This window comes from Brachionichthys hirsutus, chromosome 22 (genome assembly GCF_040956055.1).
Source record: "Brachionichthys hirsutus isolate HB-005 chromosome 22, CSIRO-AGI_Bhir_v1, whole genome shotgun sequence".
In the NCBI taxonomy this organism is placed as follows: Eukaryota; Metazoa; Chordata; class Actinopteri; order Lophiiformes; family Brachionichthyidae; genus Brachionichthys; species Brachionichthys hirsutus.
The window spans coordinates 2113479-2135965 of record NC_090918.1 but is presented as its reverse complement, the minus strand read 5'-3'; the positions used below and the strand labels follow the sequence as shown (position 1 = coordinate 2135965).

Below are 22487 nucleotides of genomic sequence, written 5' to 3'. Positions count from 1 at the left end.
GCTGTGATGGCTGTGATTAAGGACTTTGTTATCCGTCAAGCCTTGAACTTGGTCCCTGCAGCAAAAGCGGCATTAGCTAAGCATTCCAAATATTGACGTTTGAATTTTACATGTACTGAAGTATATCTGGCTATCACCAAAATCTCAGTTGAGTTGTGTGGTGGAGTTGTGCAGTTAATTAAAATACAGCGTCAGCCATGATAGGGGTTGCATTTATCTCAGTGTAATAATGTAAATTATTACTATTAGAATAAAGTAATAATGTAGCAGTTGAGTTTTTTTCCCCTTACCAATAAAAACGCACACCACTGGAGGAACTGTGTATGTTGGTTGGTGTCTCAGATGGTGTTTCATCCTCTTGTCTTAAACAGGCAGCCCAGCTCAGCCCACCTCTCTCCACTACATGAGTCCCTACCAGCTGAATGCCTACGCCATGGCCCTGAAAGCAGTCGGAGAAATCATACAGGACTACGACAGCGACAAAATGTTTCCGGCTCTGGGGTTCGGAGCCAAGCTGCCGCCCGACGGACGCGTCTCCCACGAGTTTGCCCTGGTATGAGCAAGAACCCCCCCCCCCCCCATCTGGTCCAATGAGTGACCCAAACTCAAACTTGATATTCTCACTAATCAAAACCAGCAGCTATTTTTAACTCGACATCATAGCATCTCAAATCAATCAAGGAGATTACTGATTCCACTCCTCCACTCTCTGCTCTACTCTAGAATGGGAACCCTCAGAACCCGTACTGTGCAGGCATCGATGGTGTTATGGAAGCCTACTACAGCAGTCTGAAATCAGTCCAGCTATATGGGCCCACCAACTTCTCCCCCGTCATCAATCATGTGGCCAGGTAGTACGCATAGACATCTTTTGCTCCTTCCTCCGCTGCTCCCCCTACTCTTATGATCAGTTTTCCTTTTAAAATGTTGTTTACCGCATATACACTGATTTACAGATCTTATCGTATGAGATTTTTTTTTTAAACCACTAAGTACATTTCATGTCTGTGAGTGACAGTGAGCAGGTGTTGTCAGGTTTTCTGTAATAAGCTCCCTGCCGCGAGTGTTGCCAGGTAGCTGACATGAAGGAGAGAGAGAGAGAGAAAAAACTGGAAACACAGAAAGTAGCAGGCAGTTGATTGCATGTTTGTTTGCACCTTCACAAGTTGAGATCATAATTTATGCTGCAAGAAATCTACATGGAACTTTTGAAATATCAAAGCCGTTAAGTAACTATTCATTCCTCGTTTAGGAGATGATTTACTACTGGATCCAAGCCGAGCGTGTTCCTTTTTAAAACATTTTCGTTTTGGCTGCCCTCATATTTCATTAGGAACTAAACTTCCAAACTATTCTTACCTTCGCCTCACCCTTGTTTGCGTTTCACTACCTCAACACCATCTCCCTGTAACTGATGTAATCATCGACAGTGAGAGACACAGCGTTTTAGGATATAGCGGCATCTAGCTTTGTGGACATAAATCCCTTTTAGGCTACTGTAGAAACATAGCGGCGCAATGACTCTTTTACATCTTGTCGATCTTAAAACGAGTCATTCTTTGTCACTGAAATCATGCTTTTTCTTATTTTCATGCTATTATGCATTAATAAAATCATAATTAATCACTATTATATTCCATTTTCACCTCATAATTCCACTAAATTCCACACATTGGACCTTAAAATATCAACTATCTCCTGTGGGGAGAAGGCAGACGTATAGATAGATCTAAACTCCAGATAGGTGAACTGCAGCAGAAGCTGAAGCTGAAGCGACTAAAATTAGTTCAGTGAGTAAATATCATTAACAAATTTCAGGATTCATATGAGAGTGAAAAGGTCACACTCAACATGAGAATCAATTGAGAGCTGCATTGAGCGGAGGATCTATTTGACTTCCATAAAAATAGAAAATTCCTCTTGAGTGAGAGGTAAGGCGCGTTGATTTGCAGGTTTTACAAACAAATTACTGATAAAGCATGTTTCTTTTTTCGCATAGGTATGCAGCTCCTATGAAGGATGGCTCCCAGTACTTTGTGCTCCTCATCATCACAGATGGCGTCATCTCAGACATGGCCCAGGCTAAAGAGTCAATCGTCAATGTAAGTGTGAATAAAGATTTAAATAGGTCGTTTGTGGTTTACCGCCACGATGCGATCTAGATTTACCTATTTTTTTTTGTAATGTTTATTTCTCATTGACATTAGCTGGTGCTGTTTTCTCACAGACTTGGAGACAAAAAAGTGATGTAACAATTCAATCGCTTGCTGGTAAACCTTTATTTATAAGCCAATCTCCAACTAGAAGATGCAAAACACAATGAGGTTCATACAAGATGAAATATCACTTGCAAAGTCGGGACATTAAAAACTAAACGCGTGATTGAGCGAAGAGAGAAAAGCACCATGAAGGGAGCTGCTGGTTAAATAAAAGCTGTGTCGGATTGTCACTGCTGGTTTAAAGAAATGTAATGGACAAAAGGAAACGACTTTAATGATTGTGCATTAGCGTGTAACATTTCATAATGCACTTTTGCATTGTTGTTGTCATGACTTTTATCGCTTCTGCTATGCCTTTCCTAACGAGACTCTTTGTTGCATCATCGTCGCCTTGTAAACGTTCTGACGAGCAAATAGTACATGGAGAAAAGTTCTATAGAGATAGAAAGAAGATCTTTAACACAGAGCGTAAGTAGAGACGACGTATTCTGATAAGAACAGCTGTTGCTCGGCTCCCGGCCTTCTCTTTCTACGCATATTCAAGCAAACAAACACACACACACGCACACACACACACTCACTCACTGTGACGTGTCGAGCAGTGCGGCTCTCCAGAAGGTGTTTCAGAGAGCACACCAGTGTCTACAGGGACACGATGCTGAAGACAGAGGCTCCTCACGCGGTCCCCCCCATTGATGCCAAACGTTTGAAATGAATAAAATAGGACTTTTTCTCTTTCCCCTTGTGCAGGCTGCCGGTCTGCCGATGTCAATCATCATCGTGGGGGTGGGACCTGCAGAATTTGACGGTAAGCAACAAGAACGTGTAATTATATATATTATATATATATATATATCTGTGTTGTGTGTGAATCATCTTCTTGGTCTAAACAGTAACTTGTGTTTTACATATTTTGCATTATCTTTGCTGTATTTTATTGTTTGTTTTCTCCTCAGCTATGGTTGAGCTGGACGGTGATGAAGTCAGAATCTCATCCAGAGGACGATTTGCTGAGAGGGACATTGTTCAGGTACGCACTTCTCTTTTTCTCTCTCAAACCATCCCCTACTGTTTTCAACAAGGATGTTATGAAGATTCACAAATGTTTAAGTTGCTGGCACACTTTTTTTTTTTTTTTTAACTCGTTTCATTCCTAATTTTAAGGCTGAACCCAAACCTATCCCCATGTTAGTATCACAGTAAATAAACTATTATTATTACGATTATGCATCCCAAAAAACTTCAAATTAAATCAGCAAATGCTGCAAAATGAGCCTGGAGAATTGTCTGCCCCCGGAGGCCTTGAGCTGCGGGGCAACTTCCCATTTTGCCCGACTGCGAATCAAGCGCTGGTAAAAAATAAGATAAAAAATGCCTCAGTCTTGAAGCTGCTGCCAGTCATCTCGATTTAGGTGTCATTTGGTAACCTAATTCTACAGAAGGATATGGAATCATGATAAACGGACCATCAAAAAGACATTCAGTGGCCAAAATCGCACCAGAGAAAGTATAAAAGTAGTTGGGGGCTATCCTCAAGACACCAGTCCACGGGGTTCACCGCTGTCCCTGCAGACAGACACCCGGTCACCTTGATCTTGCGGTGCACCAGACCACAGATGGCAAGACGGACACACACGAAGCACCGCACAGACCGTACGTTTCTCATTAAAGAGGAAGAACAGAGACCCTCAGCTCCAACCTTGACCGACTGTAGGGTTTAAAAAGCCCATAGGGCAGCGTGAGGTCTGCAGCCAGCCAATCAGCGGAGGCTTGGGAGCAACCCCACAGACAGATGTCAAAGGATGAGAGTTTCCCCTCGGATAGGTTGATAGACAGAGGTATTTATTTCTCCACCCGTTTACTTGACAGAAATGCTTTTCATATTTCATATCAAGGATAAACGTCCAGAGTGAGCCGTTTGTTTTTCTCTCCTTCTTGACCTTTATACTCCCGCTGTCATTTCTTTCTCCCTCACCGCCTCCCTCGCCCACGTGGGGCAGAGTTAGCTGGCTCATTAACAAGCTGGCGTACACACACACACACACACACGCAGGAAAGAGCTGGAGCTGGCGTAAAGCTAGGCTTCAGGACCGGAACGTCGCGCTGGCTCATTACCAGCAGGCTAATAAACCCAAGTGGCACGGCGAGGTCGACTCCTCACAGCGAGGGATTCCAGCACAGATTGGCCTCTCGTGATCTTGTGATTGAAGACGACAACAGCTCATTAAGTAAATAAAACAAGCACATCCTCATGCATGTCCTCCGTGTAGTTCAACAATACTAAGCAGCCTTTCGTTGTAAATAAAGAGTCACAGCAAGGTGGGCTTGATTTAACCAGCATCTATTCATTTATACTTTATTTTAAGCTTTGGCCCTCATTCATAAAGGTTGTGATGAAAGTTAATGGCTGAGCTTTGGTCGGTAAAGTGTCCTCTCAGAGTTTGAAGCTGAAACGGCAGCAGCGAGATGTGATATGTATCTTTATATTTAAAGTTTCTAATTACCTCAGTGATATTTGTGGTTTTTCTCCATGTCCGGTTTTATCAATCATATATATTCTTTTAAAAACAAAGTTTCATTTCAGAAAATAGGGTCAATCTGCAGCATCTTAATCAGAGTTGACGCTCTTCTTGCGGTGCCAGTTTGTGCTCTAGCTGGGGGGGGGGGCGATTTTGCTTTATGAGTTTCTTCCGCTTAAAAGTGAGAATGTCGTTTAATTTGAAGTCTTTCCTTGGACTTTTGTATTCTGCTCTCGTTCAACTACATTTCATCCTCACTCCAAGGCTCATGTACTCCCGAATGCTTCCCGACTTTCTTTATTTTACCTCTCTTTACTGAACCACCTTTCCAATCATCGTTTCCATTTGTTTAGTGATTTGGTCCCGTTAGATACCGCTGTCAATTTAGCTTTCACACACATTACGAAAGCAGTTTGCAGGGATAATGGTGACGACGACGGTTTCACTCTTTAAATTTTTAGAGCATTTTGAAACAATGGGCCTGAATGTAGGAGAGAAATCAGACTTCTCCTTTCATTGAACGAAAGCAGGCTCCAATGGATAGAAAATTAAGATGGTATTAGCACCATGGGCTGGTTGATGGTTCAAAATAATTTACCCCCCCCCCCCACCTCCTTTTCAGTTCGTTCCATTCAGGGATTACATCGATCGGACAGGGAACCACATCCTGAGCATGGCTCGGCTCGCCAAAGACGTCTTGGCTGAGATCCCCGACCAGTTTCTGTCCTACATGCGGACCCGCGGGATCAAGCCTTCGCCGGCGCCTCCTCCCTACACACCGCCAGGCCAATCCTTCCAAACGCAGATCTGAGGAGCCGGGAGGGGGGGGAAAAAAAAGGTTTTACCTTCAGGGGTTAGCTGAACTTTTACACGCAAAATACTTCCATTTAGCTAAAGCCGTTCTCCGTGACTGGTCGGTCGCGGCGGTCTGCCTCGTGTTCCGGAAGCTCGATCAGCAGGCCGGGAGGGTGTTGCTTTCAAAGGACGGGACAAGCCAAATGAGCGCATGTTTACTTCCACTCTCATTCCTGCTGCAGTCTGGTTGGGTTTGGATTTTCTGTTTGGGGAACCTGGACAGGTTTTTGACAGATGTTCCAGAGTTTAAGTTCAAGCACTGAATAATGAAATGGAAGAAGAAATGTAGGACGGCTCGGAAACCTTGTGAAGACAATGTCTCCAGAGGAACATAAGGAATCATTCTATCTCCAATGAACCTTCTTCTGTACATAGCTGGACTTCTGTATCTCTCTCTCTCTCTCTCTAGAACTCATTGTTTACAGCAAACTTTAAGAAGGATTTCTACTGTTGATACTTTTCTATCCACATTGTTTCAGCATGAAGCTTGTGATGGTCTCTTTGCCTCTCTTGACAGGTGTCAGGTAGCAGCAGTGGAGGTTCTGCTAGCCCTTCTGTACCGTACCGTGCCGTACCGTACCGTATTCTGCCGTTTAAAGTACCTTTTGCATGAGTGTAGCCTCAGTCAAGTGCGTGCATATCGTGGCTCTGCACTACCTCTTCCATCCATCCATCCATCCGTCTGTGGAGGATGGGATCCTCTCTATCTCCATTCATCCCATCATGCTCATCTCTCTCTCTTGTTTTAGTCTTTGGCCTGAAAGTCTCACTTCTCCAGCATGCTATCTCTCTCTCTCTCTCTCTGTCTCTCTCTCTCTGCGTGTTTTTCTTTTGCTCTTTCTTTCCTTTCTATCTCTTTTACGTAGCTGTGTTTCCATCCAAAGTTCACTCAAACAACCTGAACAGAACATGCGTCACTTAAGTTTATCAGAAGGAGTCATCAAATCTATCTTCCACAATTTACTGCTTTTTATCTCGTCCCGTCGACGCACATCAGAAATATCTCATTTTAATTCATTTGCTCAATGCTCTGGTTTATTAGCTAAAATTAGTGACCTTCCCATCAGCATTTGTTTTCAGTACTAACTAGAAAAGCACTCAGAGCGCAGACCTCCGAGTGCTACGTTAGCGACATTTAGCATTCTAAAAAAAACCTCAGCAAAGATGAAGAAGTTATCATTAGCATTTAGCTTGATACGGCCTCACACACCAAGCGTGTTCCAGTTCCACAGTTTGGTTGAGCGTTTAAGCACAAAAATATTTATGAGATCTATTGACTTTGCTGAGAACCATTTAAATAATTGTATTGTTAAAAAAAATACACGTTTATTATTTACATTTTTACAGGAAAATTATAATATATGTGTGTTCTTATTATTAACCCACCAAGTGCTTTCATTCCCATCTCCAAATCTAATCTAAAACTTAAAATCAAATTGACCAAAAATACGTCAATTTTTAGAACCTGAAGAAAACGAATTGTCTGCCGTGCAGATCAGATACTGACATTGAGACTAGTGATCGGGTTACCGTGGTTACTTTTTTCTCACCTCTCTTAATTTAGTCTTTAACCCTTTAACCCATGAAGTAATCGTCAGAACATTCTAATTTTTTGGAAAACAAGGTCTTAATGGAAACTTCTGACAAATTTGTCCAAAAAAAACCCCCGTACATTTTTACACAAGTGCTCAAATTTATATAACTTCTTCCAAATCCGAATTTGTTTTCATGGAAAATGCAGATGCATGTATTTTTTGTGAGAAAGAAAAATCAAAATCCCGAAAGGCCATGTGTATCAAAGATGATACATTTGTCAATAAAGGGTTAAAGCTTCCTGAATGCAGTGCATTTCAAACGGAGACATTTCTATTGTGATTTTCAGGAACAGAATCATTCCACCTCTAATACCGCATGGCTTTAACGGCTCAAAGGAGCCGTCAATTACGGCGTTGGCAAACGTTCTGAATTCAGTTTGTTTGACTGATTTCTGTTAGTTTCAGTGGACGTATAGCTACCACGGTAACCTCCCTGTGTCCTTCAAAGTGCAGACGTCCCATCTCACTGTGTCGTCAAACACCACATGCCTCTACCCCGTGTTTAAAACGACAGGTAGCTGCTCTCAAACAAAATGCTGTTTGAGCATAAAGAGCCCAGCGGTCAAAAATGCAGTGAAAAACAACTTCTTTTTGTGTGTGTTTTTTATTACAGCTTTAGCCTTGATAGAGCTTTTTTCTATGTTTGTTTTTATGAGTGTTTATGTGTGCCAATCATTTGGAAAAGGATCACTTGTGTGATTCTCATCCAGCGAAGTTCTTCATCATATCAAAGCTGCTGCAGATGACGAAGTGTGTTTCAGTGATGAGTGAAATGTTTTTAATGTGAATGAGAGTTTGCGTGAAATAACTTTTTTAAATGACGTCAAACATTCTCACAAAATAAGGATGCATATTAAATGAATTATCTAATACTAAGTGAAGTACATCACAACACCCCAAATGTGAAGGGATTATGATGCTATCATTTACATAGATTTATATTTTAAAATTGGAAGAAGTAAACATGTTACGGGAAGCTTATATTTTATTTTAACAAGCGTTTGTTGAAAGTGACTAATATTTTCTGACGTGAAGCACCAGGTTGAAGCAGATCTATGACTATACAACAGAACTTATAATCATTACATTAACAGTTTTTAAGTCTTTAAATCAATTTTGTCCATATAATGTCTTATTTGTGAAGTATTTCTCAATAATCCTTTGAAAAAAAGGTTTTCCAGCAGCTTTAGTTCTCTCAGTATTCAAGTCTAATACTCTTTAATGATTCACAATATTATTAACCCGTGACATTGGCACATACTTTGTTGAACGCTCATTGCACAAAAGGTCTCTTGCTGTTGACTTAGCCTCCGGCACCGTTGTCGTATTCACCATCGTTGTGACCGTGCCTGACATTTGTGCTTGTGGTACGCACGTGTTCACCAAACACACACACATGCATTCTGTTTTATTTTATTTTTATATTCTTTATTGTGCCAAACTCTTTTCTCCATGCAGTATGATGGATGGAGACACAGTTTAAGAATAGAACTGTCTCCGTCCAAAAGACACGTTATGAAGGTTTGATTTTAGATTTTAGAGATTTAGTGAGTGTATGTTGGCCTGACCGGTGCAGTCGCCCGATTTCAACCACCCACTGCTTCCAAAGCACAGCTGGACGCATCATTAGGACTGCAGGTCAATGCGAGCCGCTCAATCGCCTCAGTAGACACACCATCGAATTCACATCCAACGCCGCTGCGCTCGGGGGCCACGGCGGGCGCGAGCAGAAGCCTTTTATTCAACCTTCAGTTTGATCTTTGTCTAAAAGGGATGTATCTGTACTCAAAAAGTCAAAGCTAAGAAGAAGAAATATCTTAGTAATGTGAGGACAAAACAATCGCAGCATAGGTTTCGCTAACTTTAGCCACCATGAGCTATCCGTACAAGCTGTTGGGGGCAGAACCCTGAGTGAATTTGATCTCTTGTGAATCCATCCTTTTCTTTTAAGGACACGTGCATCTCGGTCAGTCATCTTGTCAGGATTCCGCAAACAAGCAGCCGACAGGAAGCCCATGTCATTTTTTAAATGACTGGCTACCTCCTGTTTCAAGTTCCTCAGCAGCAGCCTTCAGGGTAGGAACATAAAACTCCTTCTCATTTGACCAAATTTAGCACGGTATGGAGGCAAAAAGAAAAGAACGTTGTTCGTAACATATTATGCAAGTGAAAATATTGTCGTTCTGTGATTTGAAATCTTCACAAATTTTTACAGTTCTAGCCAAAACACTGGAATTAACCATTTTAGTCATTTCTGATCTAAAATTTAAAAATCTAATTATATTTTAAAAATACAATAAAATAAAACTTTAATTTAAATTTAAATAACAAAGATTTAAACTTAAAAGGAATTTAATCCAGAGTAACTAATATATTTAGATTTAAATTACGATATTTCACTGACTTAACAATGGCTTCTTCTTTTTGATTATTTTTTTTGCTTCCATACGACACACAAACATATTATTGCTTCATTAGTGCCAATTATTATTATTACTATTCTTATTCTTATTATCTTAATAAAAGTATGAGTAGAGTGTGTTTGTGTGTGTGCATGAATGTGTTTGATATAATTGTGTGTACATGCCTGTGTAGCACCTTTAGAGTGTTTTAATAGACCGTGTGAGGCGTTAAGACGTGAGAATCTTTGTTTACTAAAACTATCCAAATAATATATTGTATGCTCGTCATATCTTCTTAACAACGTGCACTATGTTTGCATGTACAGTTTTACAAAGGAAGCACCAGTTCCTTTTGTTAAAAACTGAGTGTTTTGAAATGTAAAACTCGATATGAAAATAACTGTACAAAATTGCCTTAAATCTGTCACAGATATTCTTTGAATTGTGCGATGCCTTCTTCAGAAAAACTAATTGTTTGAAGGAATTAATCGTTCTCTATTTTGTGTCTGTTGCTTTCTCGTGTATTTTCTTTGCACAATTATTGGAAAAAAAATGATCTTGTACTATTTTGAAGCCGTGATTAATCAGAGAAAGCATGGCTGAAGTACTGATTGTCTGATAATACATATAATAGATGACTATTTCTGTAATGGATTTTTAAATAAATATTCATATTAAACACAAGAGCTGTGGTTTCTTTTTTTTCCTATCTCTCTCCAATCACAGCTTAACAAAGCGCGTGTATTTTCTCTGATAGGATAATTATAGTACTCGTAACCAAAGCCACCAGCTTGGGAAAAACAACACTAAATGCTTCTGCAAAAAAAAAGAGAAATGTCAAACACTAATTCATTTATGTCAGACGACACTTTCCAGAAGTCACGTCGAGTTTTGTCTGCCTGCTGGGGCTATTTCCTATATTGCCACATTTGAAGAGTCAATTAGCAATGCTGTAAATTCCCTGTAGCATAAAAATGCAGGCATTTCTCCTCCTCATCCGTCGGAGGGGGTTGATAAGGTTCTTCATCAACTAGTCGATAAATCAGCAAGTACTTTGACAGATGCTGAGATCCCTGATTTCCGTCGCAATCCAACCTGTCATCCAAATTTCAGACGTTCACGGTATCCACTCCTGCAACTCGGGTGGACAGAGTCTGTCTGCGATGGTGAATGTTTTCCTCCTGAGAGAGGTTAATAAAGGTTATTAAAACTTCAATGCCTTAGCTTAACCTTTTGAGAAAAGCATGTTTGCTGTTGATTTAATGAGCGTATCGTGACACATGGAGCTGGAGGCGTAGCTTTAATAATATAAAGTATTGAAAGCAATAGAAAATCTTCTCACTCTTGCTAAAGTTATAAAAAAATCTTTAAAAAAATTCATGCCAACAACCCTAAAGCTTATCATTTGCATACTGGTGCTTTTTTTCCAAAATCCTTTAGACTCTGACAGCGGCATTGATTTAACTCTTGACAAATCAAGATTCAAGACGACACCAGAATTGTCAGTTATTAAACAACATTGCGATAAATTAAAAAGAAATATATATGTTGTGTGTTTCTGAATGACTGATGGAGGGAAAAGAAAGCACGCTGAGCGATTGAAGTGTGGGTGGATTGAACACATATGTCAGAATTAATGGTTGGATTTACAATGCAATGGAATTTAGACCGCAAATACGTCAACATAATGTTGATAATAAAGATGAGCGTGATTAAAACAGATGTAATCAAATACATAGGATGTCACTTGTTGTTTCGTCCATTCTCTCATTCATAAAGGTGCTCATAAATTTGAATTACCTGGTGAATATTTTCTGTTCACATGACGACAAATAAATGGAGTCACTCCGCATCACATTTGGAGCAGCTAAAAACTAGAGCTGAAATTGTGGACTCGCTTCCTGACTACTTAAATCCAGTTTGTAATTCTACACATAAAACAGAACAGAAGTGAGGCGAAAAAAATCGGCTCAATTAGTATTATTTTATTTAATGTACAAATACTTCAAAATTGTTGTTTATAAAAGAAGAGGTAATGTATGTTTGGAGAACCTTTTGCACGCCTCCTGTTTCTTTAAATAGCTTCATTTTTTCCCCCCAGCATTCCCACGAGGCCAAGGCAAGAGGCAGATGGATTGATTGTGTGGGTGATGAGAGGCATAGTAAGAGAAAGGTGCTAATATCGCTGTCAATCAACATCTAATGAGACGGCAGCAGAGAGGGAGCGAATCACGGCACTGTGAATACAAAGCTAACTGCATGCTACATGCTAAACACACTGCTGAGGAGAGACAGGGCTATGATTTCTGGAAATAATTCTTCATTCAAATGCTTTCCACTTATTTATGTTGGCGGGGGATCTGAATGTGTTTTCATGCAAAAGCAGAAAGCATGCAGAAAAAGCACTTAGACATATAAATGATTCTGACTACAATAACTGCATTGGTCCTTTTTGTTTAAATACTTATTCACCAGATAATTATGTGGGAATTAGTTGACACAAAAGGTCATGCACAAGTTTTTTTTCTTTTAAAGACTTGATGTCTTAATTCTTGAGTAAGTCTAATGAACACTCTGGTTGGTGGATGTCAACCAGGGTTGTAATTATGCTCGCTTGTCACTTCCTGACACGGCCTGTAGCTTAGCAACCTGCCAGGCAGAATGAGCTAAAGTTGGAACTTATTTGAATATTCCACAGAAATGAAAAAAAAAAAACAAGATAGGAACTCAGGTGTTGGGTGCAGAGTTCTGAACCTGAAGGTGTCATTGGGGGACGCCACTCAAAGCCCCCCCCCTAATGCTTTTACGCACATCCTCCAGTCTCATCAACCTGATAGGGATGTGGGCAGGTTGTATAATTACCGTACGCCATTAATAAAACGCATGTTTCAGCTGCTCCGCCTGCTGAACTCCCACCGTTTTCATATAAATAGAAAATTGTCTTCATATAATGTGATTGTTTTTTGAAGGTCTTCCTCATTACAGGAGGATCGTTTCCAGTGGCGATGCAGCATTCAGTGAGACGCTCTGAGCCTCTTTGTCTTGTGAGTTTATGCAATAACGTGTGTTAAACGTCACAAAGACTCACACTTTTGTATTTTCTTATTCTTTGTTTGCGATTTCAAAATGTTCTTTCTGCAGCAGAACTCGATAAGCAGAGCGCAGACCTCCACCAAGCAGCTCAGTCTGCCTTTATTGTGCTTTACACCAAAAATAATGACCCTCCATTTATGTTATCTGTATTTTTAGATTCCTTAACCATGAAAACAAACCTTTTAGAAATTGGATTCACGTTGATTTCATTATTATTTTTAGAAGTTATTCACAAAAAGCATCACTTTCAGTCATGGGGGGGGGGTTCTACTGGATCTATAGATCCAGAGCTTTTGAAGGTACAACTAATCCGTTTGTCCACGACTAATTCCACAGTGTCTTGGTGAAAGCAAACGAATTCTGCTCCATTGACTAAAATTAACAAACATTTCATAATCCAGGATTTCTTCTGGATAAATATAATCCTGGTAACCTTACCGAAATGTCCTGAAAATGTCATCCAGATCCGCCGGTAACTTTTAAAGTTATGTTGCTAACAGACAGACAAATGGCGGCTCCTTGACGGAGGTAATTATTCAAATTGCTGAGGCTGGCTTGATTGACTCCATATGAAGGAATTGTTTTCTAATTAAACGGGAGTCGTTTAGAGCATTTAAGGCACCGAATGACGTTATATAATCACAATTAGCCAACAACGTAGAATTAGTAAAGCTAAATTGTGCTCTGAGAAAGAAAATGAATGGGCCCGCTGGAATCTACGCACCAAGAAGCCCGTGTATGGACAATAAAAAAAAAACTGTTTCTGTGCTTTATAGCTCCGGAGAAATCATTAGACACCTCATCTGGTAGCTACAACAAAATATGCGACTGCTTTCTGGCTGATCCTTATTATAATATAGGCACGGGTAGTACTTGTAGTACTTTGATGACTGTTTGGAGAGGACACTGTACTCGGTGTCCTTCTTTGTTTAGAGCCACGGTAAACATAAACCCATGTTTATGTTGCTCTCAGGATAAAAAAGTGTTTTACTGGTGGTTTGTAGCTCCAGATGGAACCATAAATCTAGAACCATGCTCCCAGTGAAAGAGGGTTTGTGCGTGTGTGTGTGTGTGTGTAAGGAATGGCATGTCTTATATTTCAAGGTTAAAGGCTTCTTTATGACTTCCCTGATAAACTGAGACAAAATGGAAAAGTTCTGAGAGCAGAATCGGCGCGTGTGTCTTGGTAATATTGACATTTACATCCACATCTTCATTGTACAGTTTAACCTCTAGATGTATTTCTATACTATTTCAATACAGCCATTTCAAATCTATGAAACAGAATATTTAAAAGTTCGACAGCTTGCAAGTTGAAAGATAAATCGGGAAGGTTGCGATTGGATGAAGAGGAGAATGGGCTGGTGAAGAATTTGGCAGCATGCATATAGAGACAAGGGTCTTCAGATGAGTTAGCATCGGGCCCCACACATCCATCATTCTCATCCATCACCCACCATCCATCATCCATCATCCAGCTCAGCCGCTTCTGTCAGATGATTTCTTTTTGATGTGCTTTGAATCCAGGGAATCATCCGGTTTGCTTTTTATTTAAGCCTCAACCAGCAACATGATTTTGACGTGCGCTCTACTGAAATCAGGGGGGGCTGCTTTTCCCACAAATTAAATAAAGGGATTATGCTTTTAAAATATTAACTGCCGTTTGTTGAAGTGAGATCCCAAATACTTTGCATTAATAGCATTTAAAGCACCATTATTGGACATAAATAATCCATCGGTGCATCTTCATTGACCGCTTCCTCTGTAAAGGCGGGGGGGGGGGGGGGGGTACACCCTGGACAAGTCGCCAGTTCATCGCAGGGGAAGTCACAGTACTTGCATCTGAGGAAATTCGCATCGCTTAAGTCTCTGATCTGACGGTTTTACTCTCACTGTGTGCATTTCCAGGTAGACGCTGCAGGTGTGGGATTATATTCTGCTCATCTCGCCTAACCTCAGATCCAAGCAGTGCAATTCAATCACCAAAGTTTAGGATCTAAAACAAGCCGAGTCATGTTGGAAAGTGTGTCTCGTCAAAAAGGAAAAGACTCATAGATCTGTCTTCTGCTTCTAATCTAACTTAACCTGAAAGTGCTGCCGATGAATTGAAAGTAATTGAACCAGGCTGGCGCCTTTTATTTTATTTTTATTTCATGTATGTTTTTATATTTGCTTTTACGGTTGATGTTTTCCGTGTGACTCGGCGGTAAAAGCATCTTTCAGACGAACGTTGTTGAATTTAGAAGCAGTTTGATTTTTCTGTTAGTGACGTTCATGGCAACATGACCCTTCTTGTGGTGCCCTCTAGTGGCGGGTAGCGTAGTTAATACTTAAATTAAATATATCATAATCTGCACACCATAAAGAATAAGAACGTGTATTTATCATGGTTACGTTACTCTGCAGACTGTGATGGAAAGTAATCAAGTATATTTTTCAACAGATTTTTTCAGTAAAACGTCTTTGAGGTACCTGAACTTTAACGCTTTCCAGTTTCCAGCATACTTTTAACTTTATTATGGAGGAAAATACATTTACCTTTAAACATAGTAATAGCTTTTTACTATTTAATATTTTACAACCAAAAGTATATATAAACTAAGTAGTTAAAGTATTCCTACTCCAGCTGCTGGTTTAGGCGTATCAGCATGAAGGAAACATTCTGTCTCGAATACGTTGATATATTCTGCTGTCAAGTTTTCTTTTCCTTAAGGGAAATCTTTTGAGAACTGATCGCTGGATGGTAATAGATCACTTATTATCTTGAAAGGGGGCAGGCGTTAATAACCCTTCTGCTTCCGCCTTCTCCTTCTGGGCATTTTACCTTTGCTGTTGATCACTTGTTTTTGTTGTGTTTGAAGTGCTCAAAAAAAAAAAGATCGAACGAACATTTTGAAGAAAATAGGCTTAGAAAGAAGTTTATAGACTTGATGTTGCATGAATCCGTTTAATCAAAGAGTCACAGAGGATTGTATCAGCAGGGAGCAGCAAACACTTGGATGGACATCAGGAGCGGCACAAGAATTAGACTAACGTGAGAAACGCGCAGACACCGGAGCCGACTGGCAGGGAAACGGACTTTGTGTTGACCGAGGTCTGAAAGATGAATAATGGTTTGAACAAGTCCTACAAATCCGCTTCAGTCTGGAATGTCCCAAACAGACAGGAAATAATGAAAGGCAAACACATAACAGGTGTAATTACATACTTAGAATTATAATTAAACCCCAAAGTTCACAAAACCAACTAAACAACAAACAAACGAACATTTCTGAACCACATCCTCGTAATTTATATAATTATAAATTAAAGATCCTTGTAATTGTTACGGCTTCGGCAAAAAACAAACGCGCCTTTAATTTAGTCCCACAAACTACGTTCTCTGTCAAGATTTCATTAAAAAGCAAAAATTACAAAATTTCCAATCTTATAAAAAAATGTTTAGGACTACAAAAATTTTTGGTTTGTTGAAAGTCACACGCTATTTACACGCAGCCTGCGGAAGGGCCGACGTTTTAACCAAAGAGCGTTAATGTGCAGCAGAAACGACGTGTATCCATCGATCGGTCAGAACCAGCGATCGAACCATCAGAACCTTTTACAGTTTTCCTGATTGAGAGTAAATTTTACGCCGCCACGCGTCCCATTAAACGAGCAACATTCCCTGAACCGACGTCGATCACGCCGTACAAATACGTTGAAGGTAAGAGCTATTCTCGTGTTTTCGGTCCGACTGCTCCTGAGGTCGGACGCTTCTCGCCTCGCTCTCGTTCACCACATGAACCTCTGTGCGGCCGTGCTCTCCGGCCAGCGGAAGGTCTCGCTGACGAACACGTAAAGCGTGGCGGCGTTCACCGCCGTGTACAGGAGGAACTCGCCAACGAGTCTGGGGAGAGACGGGAGAGGCACGTGGAGGCGGTACATCAGGTACGGGACCACGAAGTACCTGAACTCCAGCAGCTTCTGCGGGACGGTGGCCGCCAGGAGGCAAGCCACGAAAGCCAAAGTCCAAAACAGAGAGCGCGACTTCAAGGAGTCCATGAAATTCCACCCGGCGAAAACGTAGGCGGGGACGAGGAGGAAGCGCGCCAGCTCGTGCCTCTGGAAGACTCGTTGCCACACGTAGAAGGGGAAGTGGCGGTTATCCGCCAGCAGGTACTTGTGAACGAAGGTGAACTTCCACACGAGGAGCAGGAAGACGGACGCCACGAGCAGGACGGACGCCGGCCGCCTTTTCACGGCTTGGGAGAAGCGCAGAGCGCGGCGGTAGCAGAGAGACACGGGGGAGGAGAAGAAGAACGCAAAGCAGAAGAAGTAGAAGCACTGGGGGGCGTTGAAGCAGGCCTCGTGGCTCGTCCGGTCGCCGACCACTATCCCGCCGTTCAGCAGCACGAACGCCACGAAGCCCAGTCCGACGGCGGCGTACGGCCAGGCGACCAGGAGGACGGCCTTCACCTGGCCGGGCGAGGCGAGGAACTCCAGCGTGAAAAGCGTCACCTTCTTCGCCCCGCTGAAGGAGAGCGGGACCTGGGGCGGGGGAGACTTTTCATCCCTCTTCTTCGCGTGCTCCGCCCGCCACGCGTCGTCCATCTTGGCCGCCGCCAACGTGCCGGCGCTGAAGGCCACCCAGACGATGTTGGTCTGACGGAAGAGCACCGAGCAGACGGCGAGAAACGCCGAGGCCTTGTGGCAGCCGTAGAGCGTCATGAGGTAAGCGAAGAGGACGAAGAAAGTCGATCCGGCGTCCGTGTAGTACAGGAAGTTGAAAAAGTAGAGCGCGGGGAAGGTGGACAGCGACAGCGCCGAGAGGACTCGCCGAGAGGTCGTCCGCGTCTGGAAGAGAGCAGACTCGGGGGGTTTTGGGGAGGCACGAAAAACGAAAATCGCGGACGGGTCGTCCCGGACCGTCTGGACTTACCTTCTCCCTGCCGTGCAGCTTGCAGACGAGCAAGTAGAGCAGGTAGAGGTTGCCGGAGTTGAACAGCAGGTTGATGAAACGCAGCATGGCCGTGGAACACACCACGGCGCCCGTCAGGCCGGCGAGCCACGCCACGGGTTTGATGAGTCCCACCGAGATGAGGTAAAGGCCCGGGGGGGTGGTGATCATTGGGTCCCACTGCAGCACGTTAAAATGGGGGGGGGGAGACACGTTACACATTAGAGACAGGAGACATAACAGAGAGAAATGGAGACGACCTTTGACCCCCCCCCCCCAGGCAGGAGCTAAGCCTAATCCGCTATCAAACAATAAAAGGTGATCCTTTACCTCGTTGAACTTTCCGCTGCAGTATTTCTGAGCTTGCGGGACGTGAAAGATCTCGTCCATGTACGGGCCTCTCTGCTCCCGAGTGACCTTTGAGAACAGCAGGCAGGATATCAAGAAGTTGGTGCTGCAGAGCGCAGTGAAAATGTAGCCTTCGTATTTCTCCATGTTCCGACGACTCAAAACGACGTTGAAGCGAGCGCAGTAAAATAAAACTTAATGTTACGAGGCTGCGTGAATCTCACGACACGGAGATGTGTGCGTTTAACGCGCCGTAAAACCTCAAACTGTTATCGCGGGGAGGGGGAAGGAGGGCGAGTGTCTAGTTTTGAAAGCTCCGGTCCGCTCGCGAAATAGGCTCGGCCGAGAAACGCGTGGATTTATATTTGTTCCTGCGTCAGACAAAAAAGATAATAATCGAAGTAAAATAAAATAAAAAATCACGTCGGTTATATATGTGACACGATGTCTATTATCGTGCTATAAGAGGTGCATTTCTCGGGTTGTATTTTTAAGGAAACTGCTTTACCAAAGCGGAACTATCGTCCGACGCAGTGTCCCCCCCTGTATTATTGTCCCCCCCCCCTGAGTGGAGACTTTCACGTGAAGCGCGATTTCTCCGTCGAAATGCATTTAACTCAAGAACTGGAGCTTTTTCCTGGCCGCAGGGTGACGCAGATCCTTTTCAAGGAGGTGAAAAACGCAGCAGAGCTGAGACAGAGTGCGATGACGGGTAAAATGGAAGGTGCCCTCATTAACCCAACGATGGTGAGACATTTCCGTTCAGTTTTACGTGCATATTCTGCTCGTATCGTGTGTGTATGCCAAAATAAAAAGCTAAAACTTACTATTTAATTTTTAATTTACAGGTGGTGCATCCTTTCCAAGTGCTGGTAGCTGCCAACAAGGCGTGTCACTTGCAAAACAGTGGAAAGATGAAAACAAGGAGTTTATACTCAGAAATAATCTTCAACCTGTCGCCCACTAATAACGTAAGCACTCAGAAGCTAAACTTTCTTCACCAGTGTCCGTATCTTTGAAGGGTTCTCGGCTTTGTTGTGATTTTCAACCGACGCCCTCCGCCCTGAATCCAGATCTCAGAGGCGTTTAAAAGGTTTGGGATCTCTGATGGCGACGACTCCGTCCTGGTGGTCCTGGTCCACGGCGAAGACGAGCCACGGCTTCTGTCAGACATCACAGCGCTGGTGGAGGGACAGCAGGTTCCAGCGGAGGACGTGTCCTCTCTGACAGACCGGGCAAAAATCCAAAAGGTTCTCTAGTTGTCATTCCTCTCATGCAAGGTGGACTTTCATGAACCATCCCTAGATGTTTCATTTTAGTTAGCCATTAGCTGTTCGATATGAGGTTGGGACATTTTAAAGGCGTCTGCTTGATCGAGAGACCTGAAATAAATGGCTATACTCGCGTTCTGAACTTCCGTAGCGTTTCTGCTAATCAGGTTTTTGTTTGTGTTTTTTCATTTCAGCTATATAAAGTCACATCTCAGGAGGTCACGTGTGGAACTCTGCTGGATGCAGTTATATGCAGGATGGCAACCAAGGACGTCATGTAGAAGAGGAGAAGCGGCCAGAATAGAACTTTAACAAAAGGGATAGGCTACAAAATATATTCTGGTTTTATTTCCGTATTCTGGCGTCTCACATCTCCAAATCTTGTGCACTTGTATTTATGTCGAGCATGTTTTTTTTTTTTTTGGCATGTATGTTCTTGAATTGTTCCTGTTTTTGTTTTCTACACACAAAGAAGTGGAAAAACAGTGCGAGGCATTTCAGGAAGTCACTTTTCTTTCCTTGTCAGCCTTCATTTCCCCTTTTCTTGGACAGGAGATTGGTTTTATGTCAGCTGGCTATCAAGGGGGGGGTTTAAAGAATCCTCCCACAACACAGACGTGAAAAATTCAGTGTCAAACCAAATGTTAGCCTGTGAAGACAACAATATTAAACATACTGGATGTGTAAAATGGAGCTTTGTTTAATTACACCACTTTGAATGAGGCACTGATCAAAAGCCTCCTTGTTACTAAACACGAATTAAAAGGAAAGTCACGTCATTTTTGTGTACATTTATCAGTCTGGGAAATTAGCAAGCTCATCTTTTCCAATGTTTCCTCCGCTGAGGACGCACGCCACATTCTTCCCCTCCAGCTCCGGTATCTTGTTGCTAACGATGGCAGCAAATGCAGCAGCACCCGATGGCTCCACCACCAGCCCGGACTTGTAGAGGGTGGAGACGGCCGCCTCGATCTCCTCGTCGTTTATAAGGACGACGGCCTCCACATATCGGCGACAAAGCTCAAATGGAAGCGTGCCTGTGATGCAAACGGAAAAGAAGAGCGATGCAAGGTACGACTGTCTCTGCGGGGCGGCTTCCGGTGATTCGTAAACCGCTAGCGAGTGCAATCACCAAAACGGAAAGCGAATTGTGATTATAAAAAGTGCTAAATTAGGAAATGAATGACAGGATGAGGGATACCTGCGAAAGGTGGTGCGAGTCCTGAGGCGATGCTCCTGGTTTCCATGCCAACTGGTTTGTTCTCGATGAAACTTTTATACATGGTGCATGCTGGGTTTAAACGGAAACAGAAACTGACGTGTGACGGGTGTGGCGGCTGTTCCATGGATAGGCTGCCGTTACTTTTACCTCCTTCCGGCTCCACGCCGTAGATTCTGGTCTTATCGCAGCCCGACAGTTTGATGGCAGCAGCGACACCAGCTAACAGCCCCCCTCCGCCACAACACACCACCACGACATCCGGCTCGGGAATCACATCCAGCAGCTCCAAACCTAGACTAGACGGACGCACACTTGGAGGGGGGGGGTATCGGCTTCTTGAACTACAATGAAACTACACATCATGCACCTAGAGGGTAAAAACAAGCCGCATACCGGGCAGGTGTTGGTGTGGAGGATGCGATCCTCTACCTGTTACACTATGTAACAGTGTGACATGTGTCCTGGCCAGTAACCTGTGCGGTACACTATTCGCACTTGGATAAGGGAAGCAGGATGGTGAGGATTCAACACCATCCCGTCCCTTATGCTTCAGGAGAAACTGAAGCAGAAGGAGCCAGACTGCTTCTTCCCAGGTGCAGGACTAGTAGACTGAAAAGCTGCTTTGTCCCTCAAGCCATCATTCTGCACAACTCCTCGCTCGGGGGGGGGGAGTATCAGGAAGACACAGGATGGGAAAGAGCAGAAGCCAGTAGCTAAATGCTTATTTATTTGCTGGATAACATACGTTTTATTTCGATTTTGCTAAGTTGTTTTCTTACTTTTTTGATATTCTTTGTGCTTTTGACCCTGGATGCTGAATCGGTTGGGAATCTTAATTTTCCATAGGGAGTCTTCCCAAAGGATTATTAAAGTTCTCTCTATCGCTAAAATTAATATACCAAAACTAACTTTTGAGAAAATAATACTAAAGCTATTTTTAATACTAATGATCTAATTTTTTGATGAATTTGGATGAGGGGGGGTTGTTGTACCTGGCATGTCCTGCTATTAGATCCAGGTCATCATAAGAGTGCAGGAAGGTCATGTTGTCCTCCTGAACACAGCGGTTCACCACAGTCATCAGGGAGTTGGTGGGAACTCGCTCCACCTCCACCCCGAAACTCTGTGGACAAGAAACACAATTTCATCTTCATGTTTTCGCCCAACTGAAGGGATTTGAATTTGTCTCAGTAAAGTATGCCAGAGGAAAGCCTCTGACCTTTATGAGTATGGATCTGGACACTGGGGCCGTCTCTGGCATCACCACCTTGCCCTTTGACCCGTAGTGTTGAGAGGCGTATGCAAAAGATTTCCCATAGTTCCCAGCAGACATGGTGACAAAATGGCCACCCTTCGGTCTGTTGGCAAATTGATTGGCCACTCCTCTGATCTTAAACGACCCTGTCGATGAAATGCGACGCCTTAAAAATGGAAGATGCGATCGTGCGAGTCGAATCAAAGTGGTTTTTCGTCGAACCAGTTCTCTGCATGTTCTCCAGTTTGATGTGGAGGCTGCAGCGGACGTTGAGAGGCAGAGTCGTCTGGCACCAGGGGATCAGAGGGGTGTTGATAACACCCAGGGGGCTGCTTCTCACCGTCTCCCTGGCTTCTCTCAGCAGGTCCAGAGTGACGGTGTCGACGAGGTCGACATCCATCTGTGTTAAAATGAACAAATAAAAACAATATGTTGAATATCCACCTTTTTAATACCCGTTCAGTTCTGAATAATATGTGTTGAAAGCGGAGCGCCTGTTTTGCTTGGCTGGACAGTTAGTTGGCTGGATGATTCGGCTGTCTGGTGAAAAAGCAGAAATGAGCTGTGCCTTGTTAATTCTGGTTATTAGTTACCCGTTGACTTATGAAAATGTTAAACATACGGAGCTATTTTTTTGTAGAATGTTTGACTTTTATGAGCTTTTGCAAGTTATTTTTAGATTGACAGTTTTACATTAAAATAGCCACAAAACTAATTTTTCTGCATTTTTTGTCTTTTTGCACTACAAGAAAGAAAAGCTCAAACTCAGGGC

General features: G+C 42.8%; 4 protein-coding genes across 5 annotated transcripts in view; 2 read left to right on the top strand and 2 right to left on the bottom strand.

Annotated features, from left to right (window-relative positions):
- The window catches only part of LOC137910997 (copine-8), a 46535-nt gene extending 40986 nt beyond the window's left edge, over positions 1-5549 (top strand). For both annotated transcript variants that reach the window (XM_068755422.1, XM_068755421.1), the window contains 6 exons: positions 372-553; positions 724-851; positions 2000-2102; positions 2970-3027; positions 3176-3249; positions 5361-5549. In XM_068755422.1, coding sequence (XP_068611523.1) covers positions 372-553; positions 724-851; positions 2000-2102; positions 2970-3027; positions 3176-3249; positions 5361-5549 — 734 coding nt within the window. The remainder of the gene's footprint in view (positions 1-371; positions 554-723; positions 852-1999; positions 2103-2969; positions 3028-3175; positions 3250-5360) is intronic.
- Positions 5550-16454: 10905 nt separating this feature from the next.
- On the bottom strand, positions 16455-18114 carry alg10 (ALG10 alpha-1,2-mannosyltransferase). The gene is made up of 3 exons (XM_068755352.1): positions 17950-18114; positions 17602-17799; positions 16455-17516 (listed from the first exon to the last, which is right to left on the bottom strand). Exons 1-3 carry the CDS (start codon positions 18112-18114, stop codon positions 16455-16457), a joined length of 1425 nt encoding a protein of 474 aa, XP_068611453.1.
- Positions 18115-18544: 430 nt separating this feature from the next.
- Positions 18545-19562, top strand: tprkb (Tp53rk binding protein). The gene is made up of 4 exons (XM_068755275.1): positions 18545-18714; positions 18816-18938; positions 19041-19217; positions 19433-19562. The coding sequence occupies exons 1-4, from the start codon at positions 18574-18576 to the stop codon at positions 19517-19519; spliced, it is 528 nt and encodes a 175-aa protein (XP_068611376.1). The 5' UTR covers positions 18545-18573; the 3' UTR covers positions 19520-19562.
- Positions 19563-20000: 438 nt separating this feature from the next.
- On the bottom strand, positions 20001-22115 carry srr (serine racemase). The gene is made up of 6 exons (XM_068755274.1): positions 21938-22115; positions 21680-21861; positions 21453-21583; positions 20608-20756; positions 20440-20529; positions 20001-20275 (listed from the first exon to the last, which is right to left on the bottom strand). The coding sequence occupies exons 1-6, from the start codon at positions 22113-22115 to the stop codon at positions 20034-20036; spliced, it is 972 nt and encodes a 323-aa protein (XP_068611375.1). The 3' UTR covers positions 20001-20033.
- Between the last annotated feature and the right edge of the window lie 372 nt (positions 22116-22487).

What these genes read in the sequence shown, in the direction of transcription:
- alg10 (XM_068755352.1), bottom strand. Translation starts at nt 18,114, where the DNA reads ATGGAGAAATACGAAGGCTACATTTTCACTGCGCTCTGCAGCACCAAC. An exon ending in GCAGCGGAAAGTTCAACGAG is followed by an intron (nt 17,800 to 17,949) that starts GTAAAGGATCAC and finishes AACGTGCTGCAG; the next exon opens with TGGGACCCAATGATCACCAC. An exon ending in AGCTGCACGGCAGGGAGAAG is followed by an intron (nt 17,517 to 17,601) that starts GTAAGTCCAGAC and finishes GCTCTCTTCCAG; the next exon opens with ACGCGGACGACCTCTCGGCG.
- srr (XM_068755274.1), bottom strand. Translation starts at nt 22,115, where the DNA reads ATGGATGTCGACCTCGTCGACACCGTCACTCTGGACCTGCTGAGAGAA. An exon ending in GGAGAACATGCAGAGAACTG is followed by an intron (nt 21,862 to 21,937) that starts GTTCGACGAAAA and finishes TTTCATCGACAG; the next exon opens with GGTCGTTTAAGATCAGAGGA. An exon ending in CTAATAGCAGGACATGCCAG is followed by an intron (nt 20,757 to 21,452) that starts GTACAACAACCC and finishes GCGTCCGTCTAG; the next exon opens with TCTAGGTTTGGAGCTGCTGG.
- tprkb (XM_068755275.1), top strand. Translation starts at nt 18,574, where the DNA reads ATGCATTTAACTCAAGAACTGGAGCTTTTTCCTGGCCGCAGGGTGACG. An exon ending in CCCTCATTAACCCAACGATG is followed by an intron (nt 18,715 to 18,815) that starts GTGAGACATTTC and finishes TTTAATTTACAG; the next exon opens with GTGGTGCATCCTTTCCAAGT. An exon ending in ACCTGTCGCCCACTAATAAC is followed by an intron (nt 18,939 to 19,040) that starts GTAAGCACTCAG and finishes CCCTGAATCCAG; the next exon opens with ATCTCAGAGGCGTTTAAAAG.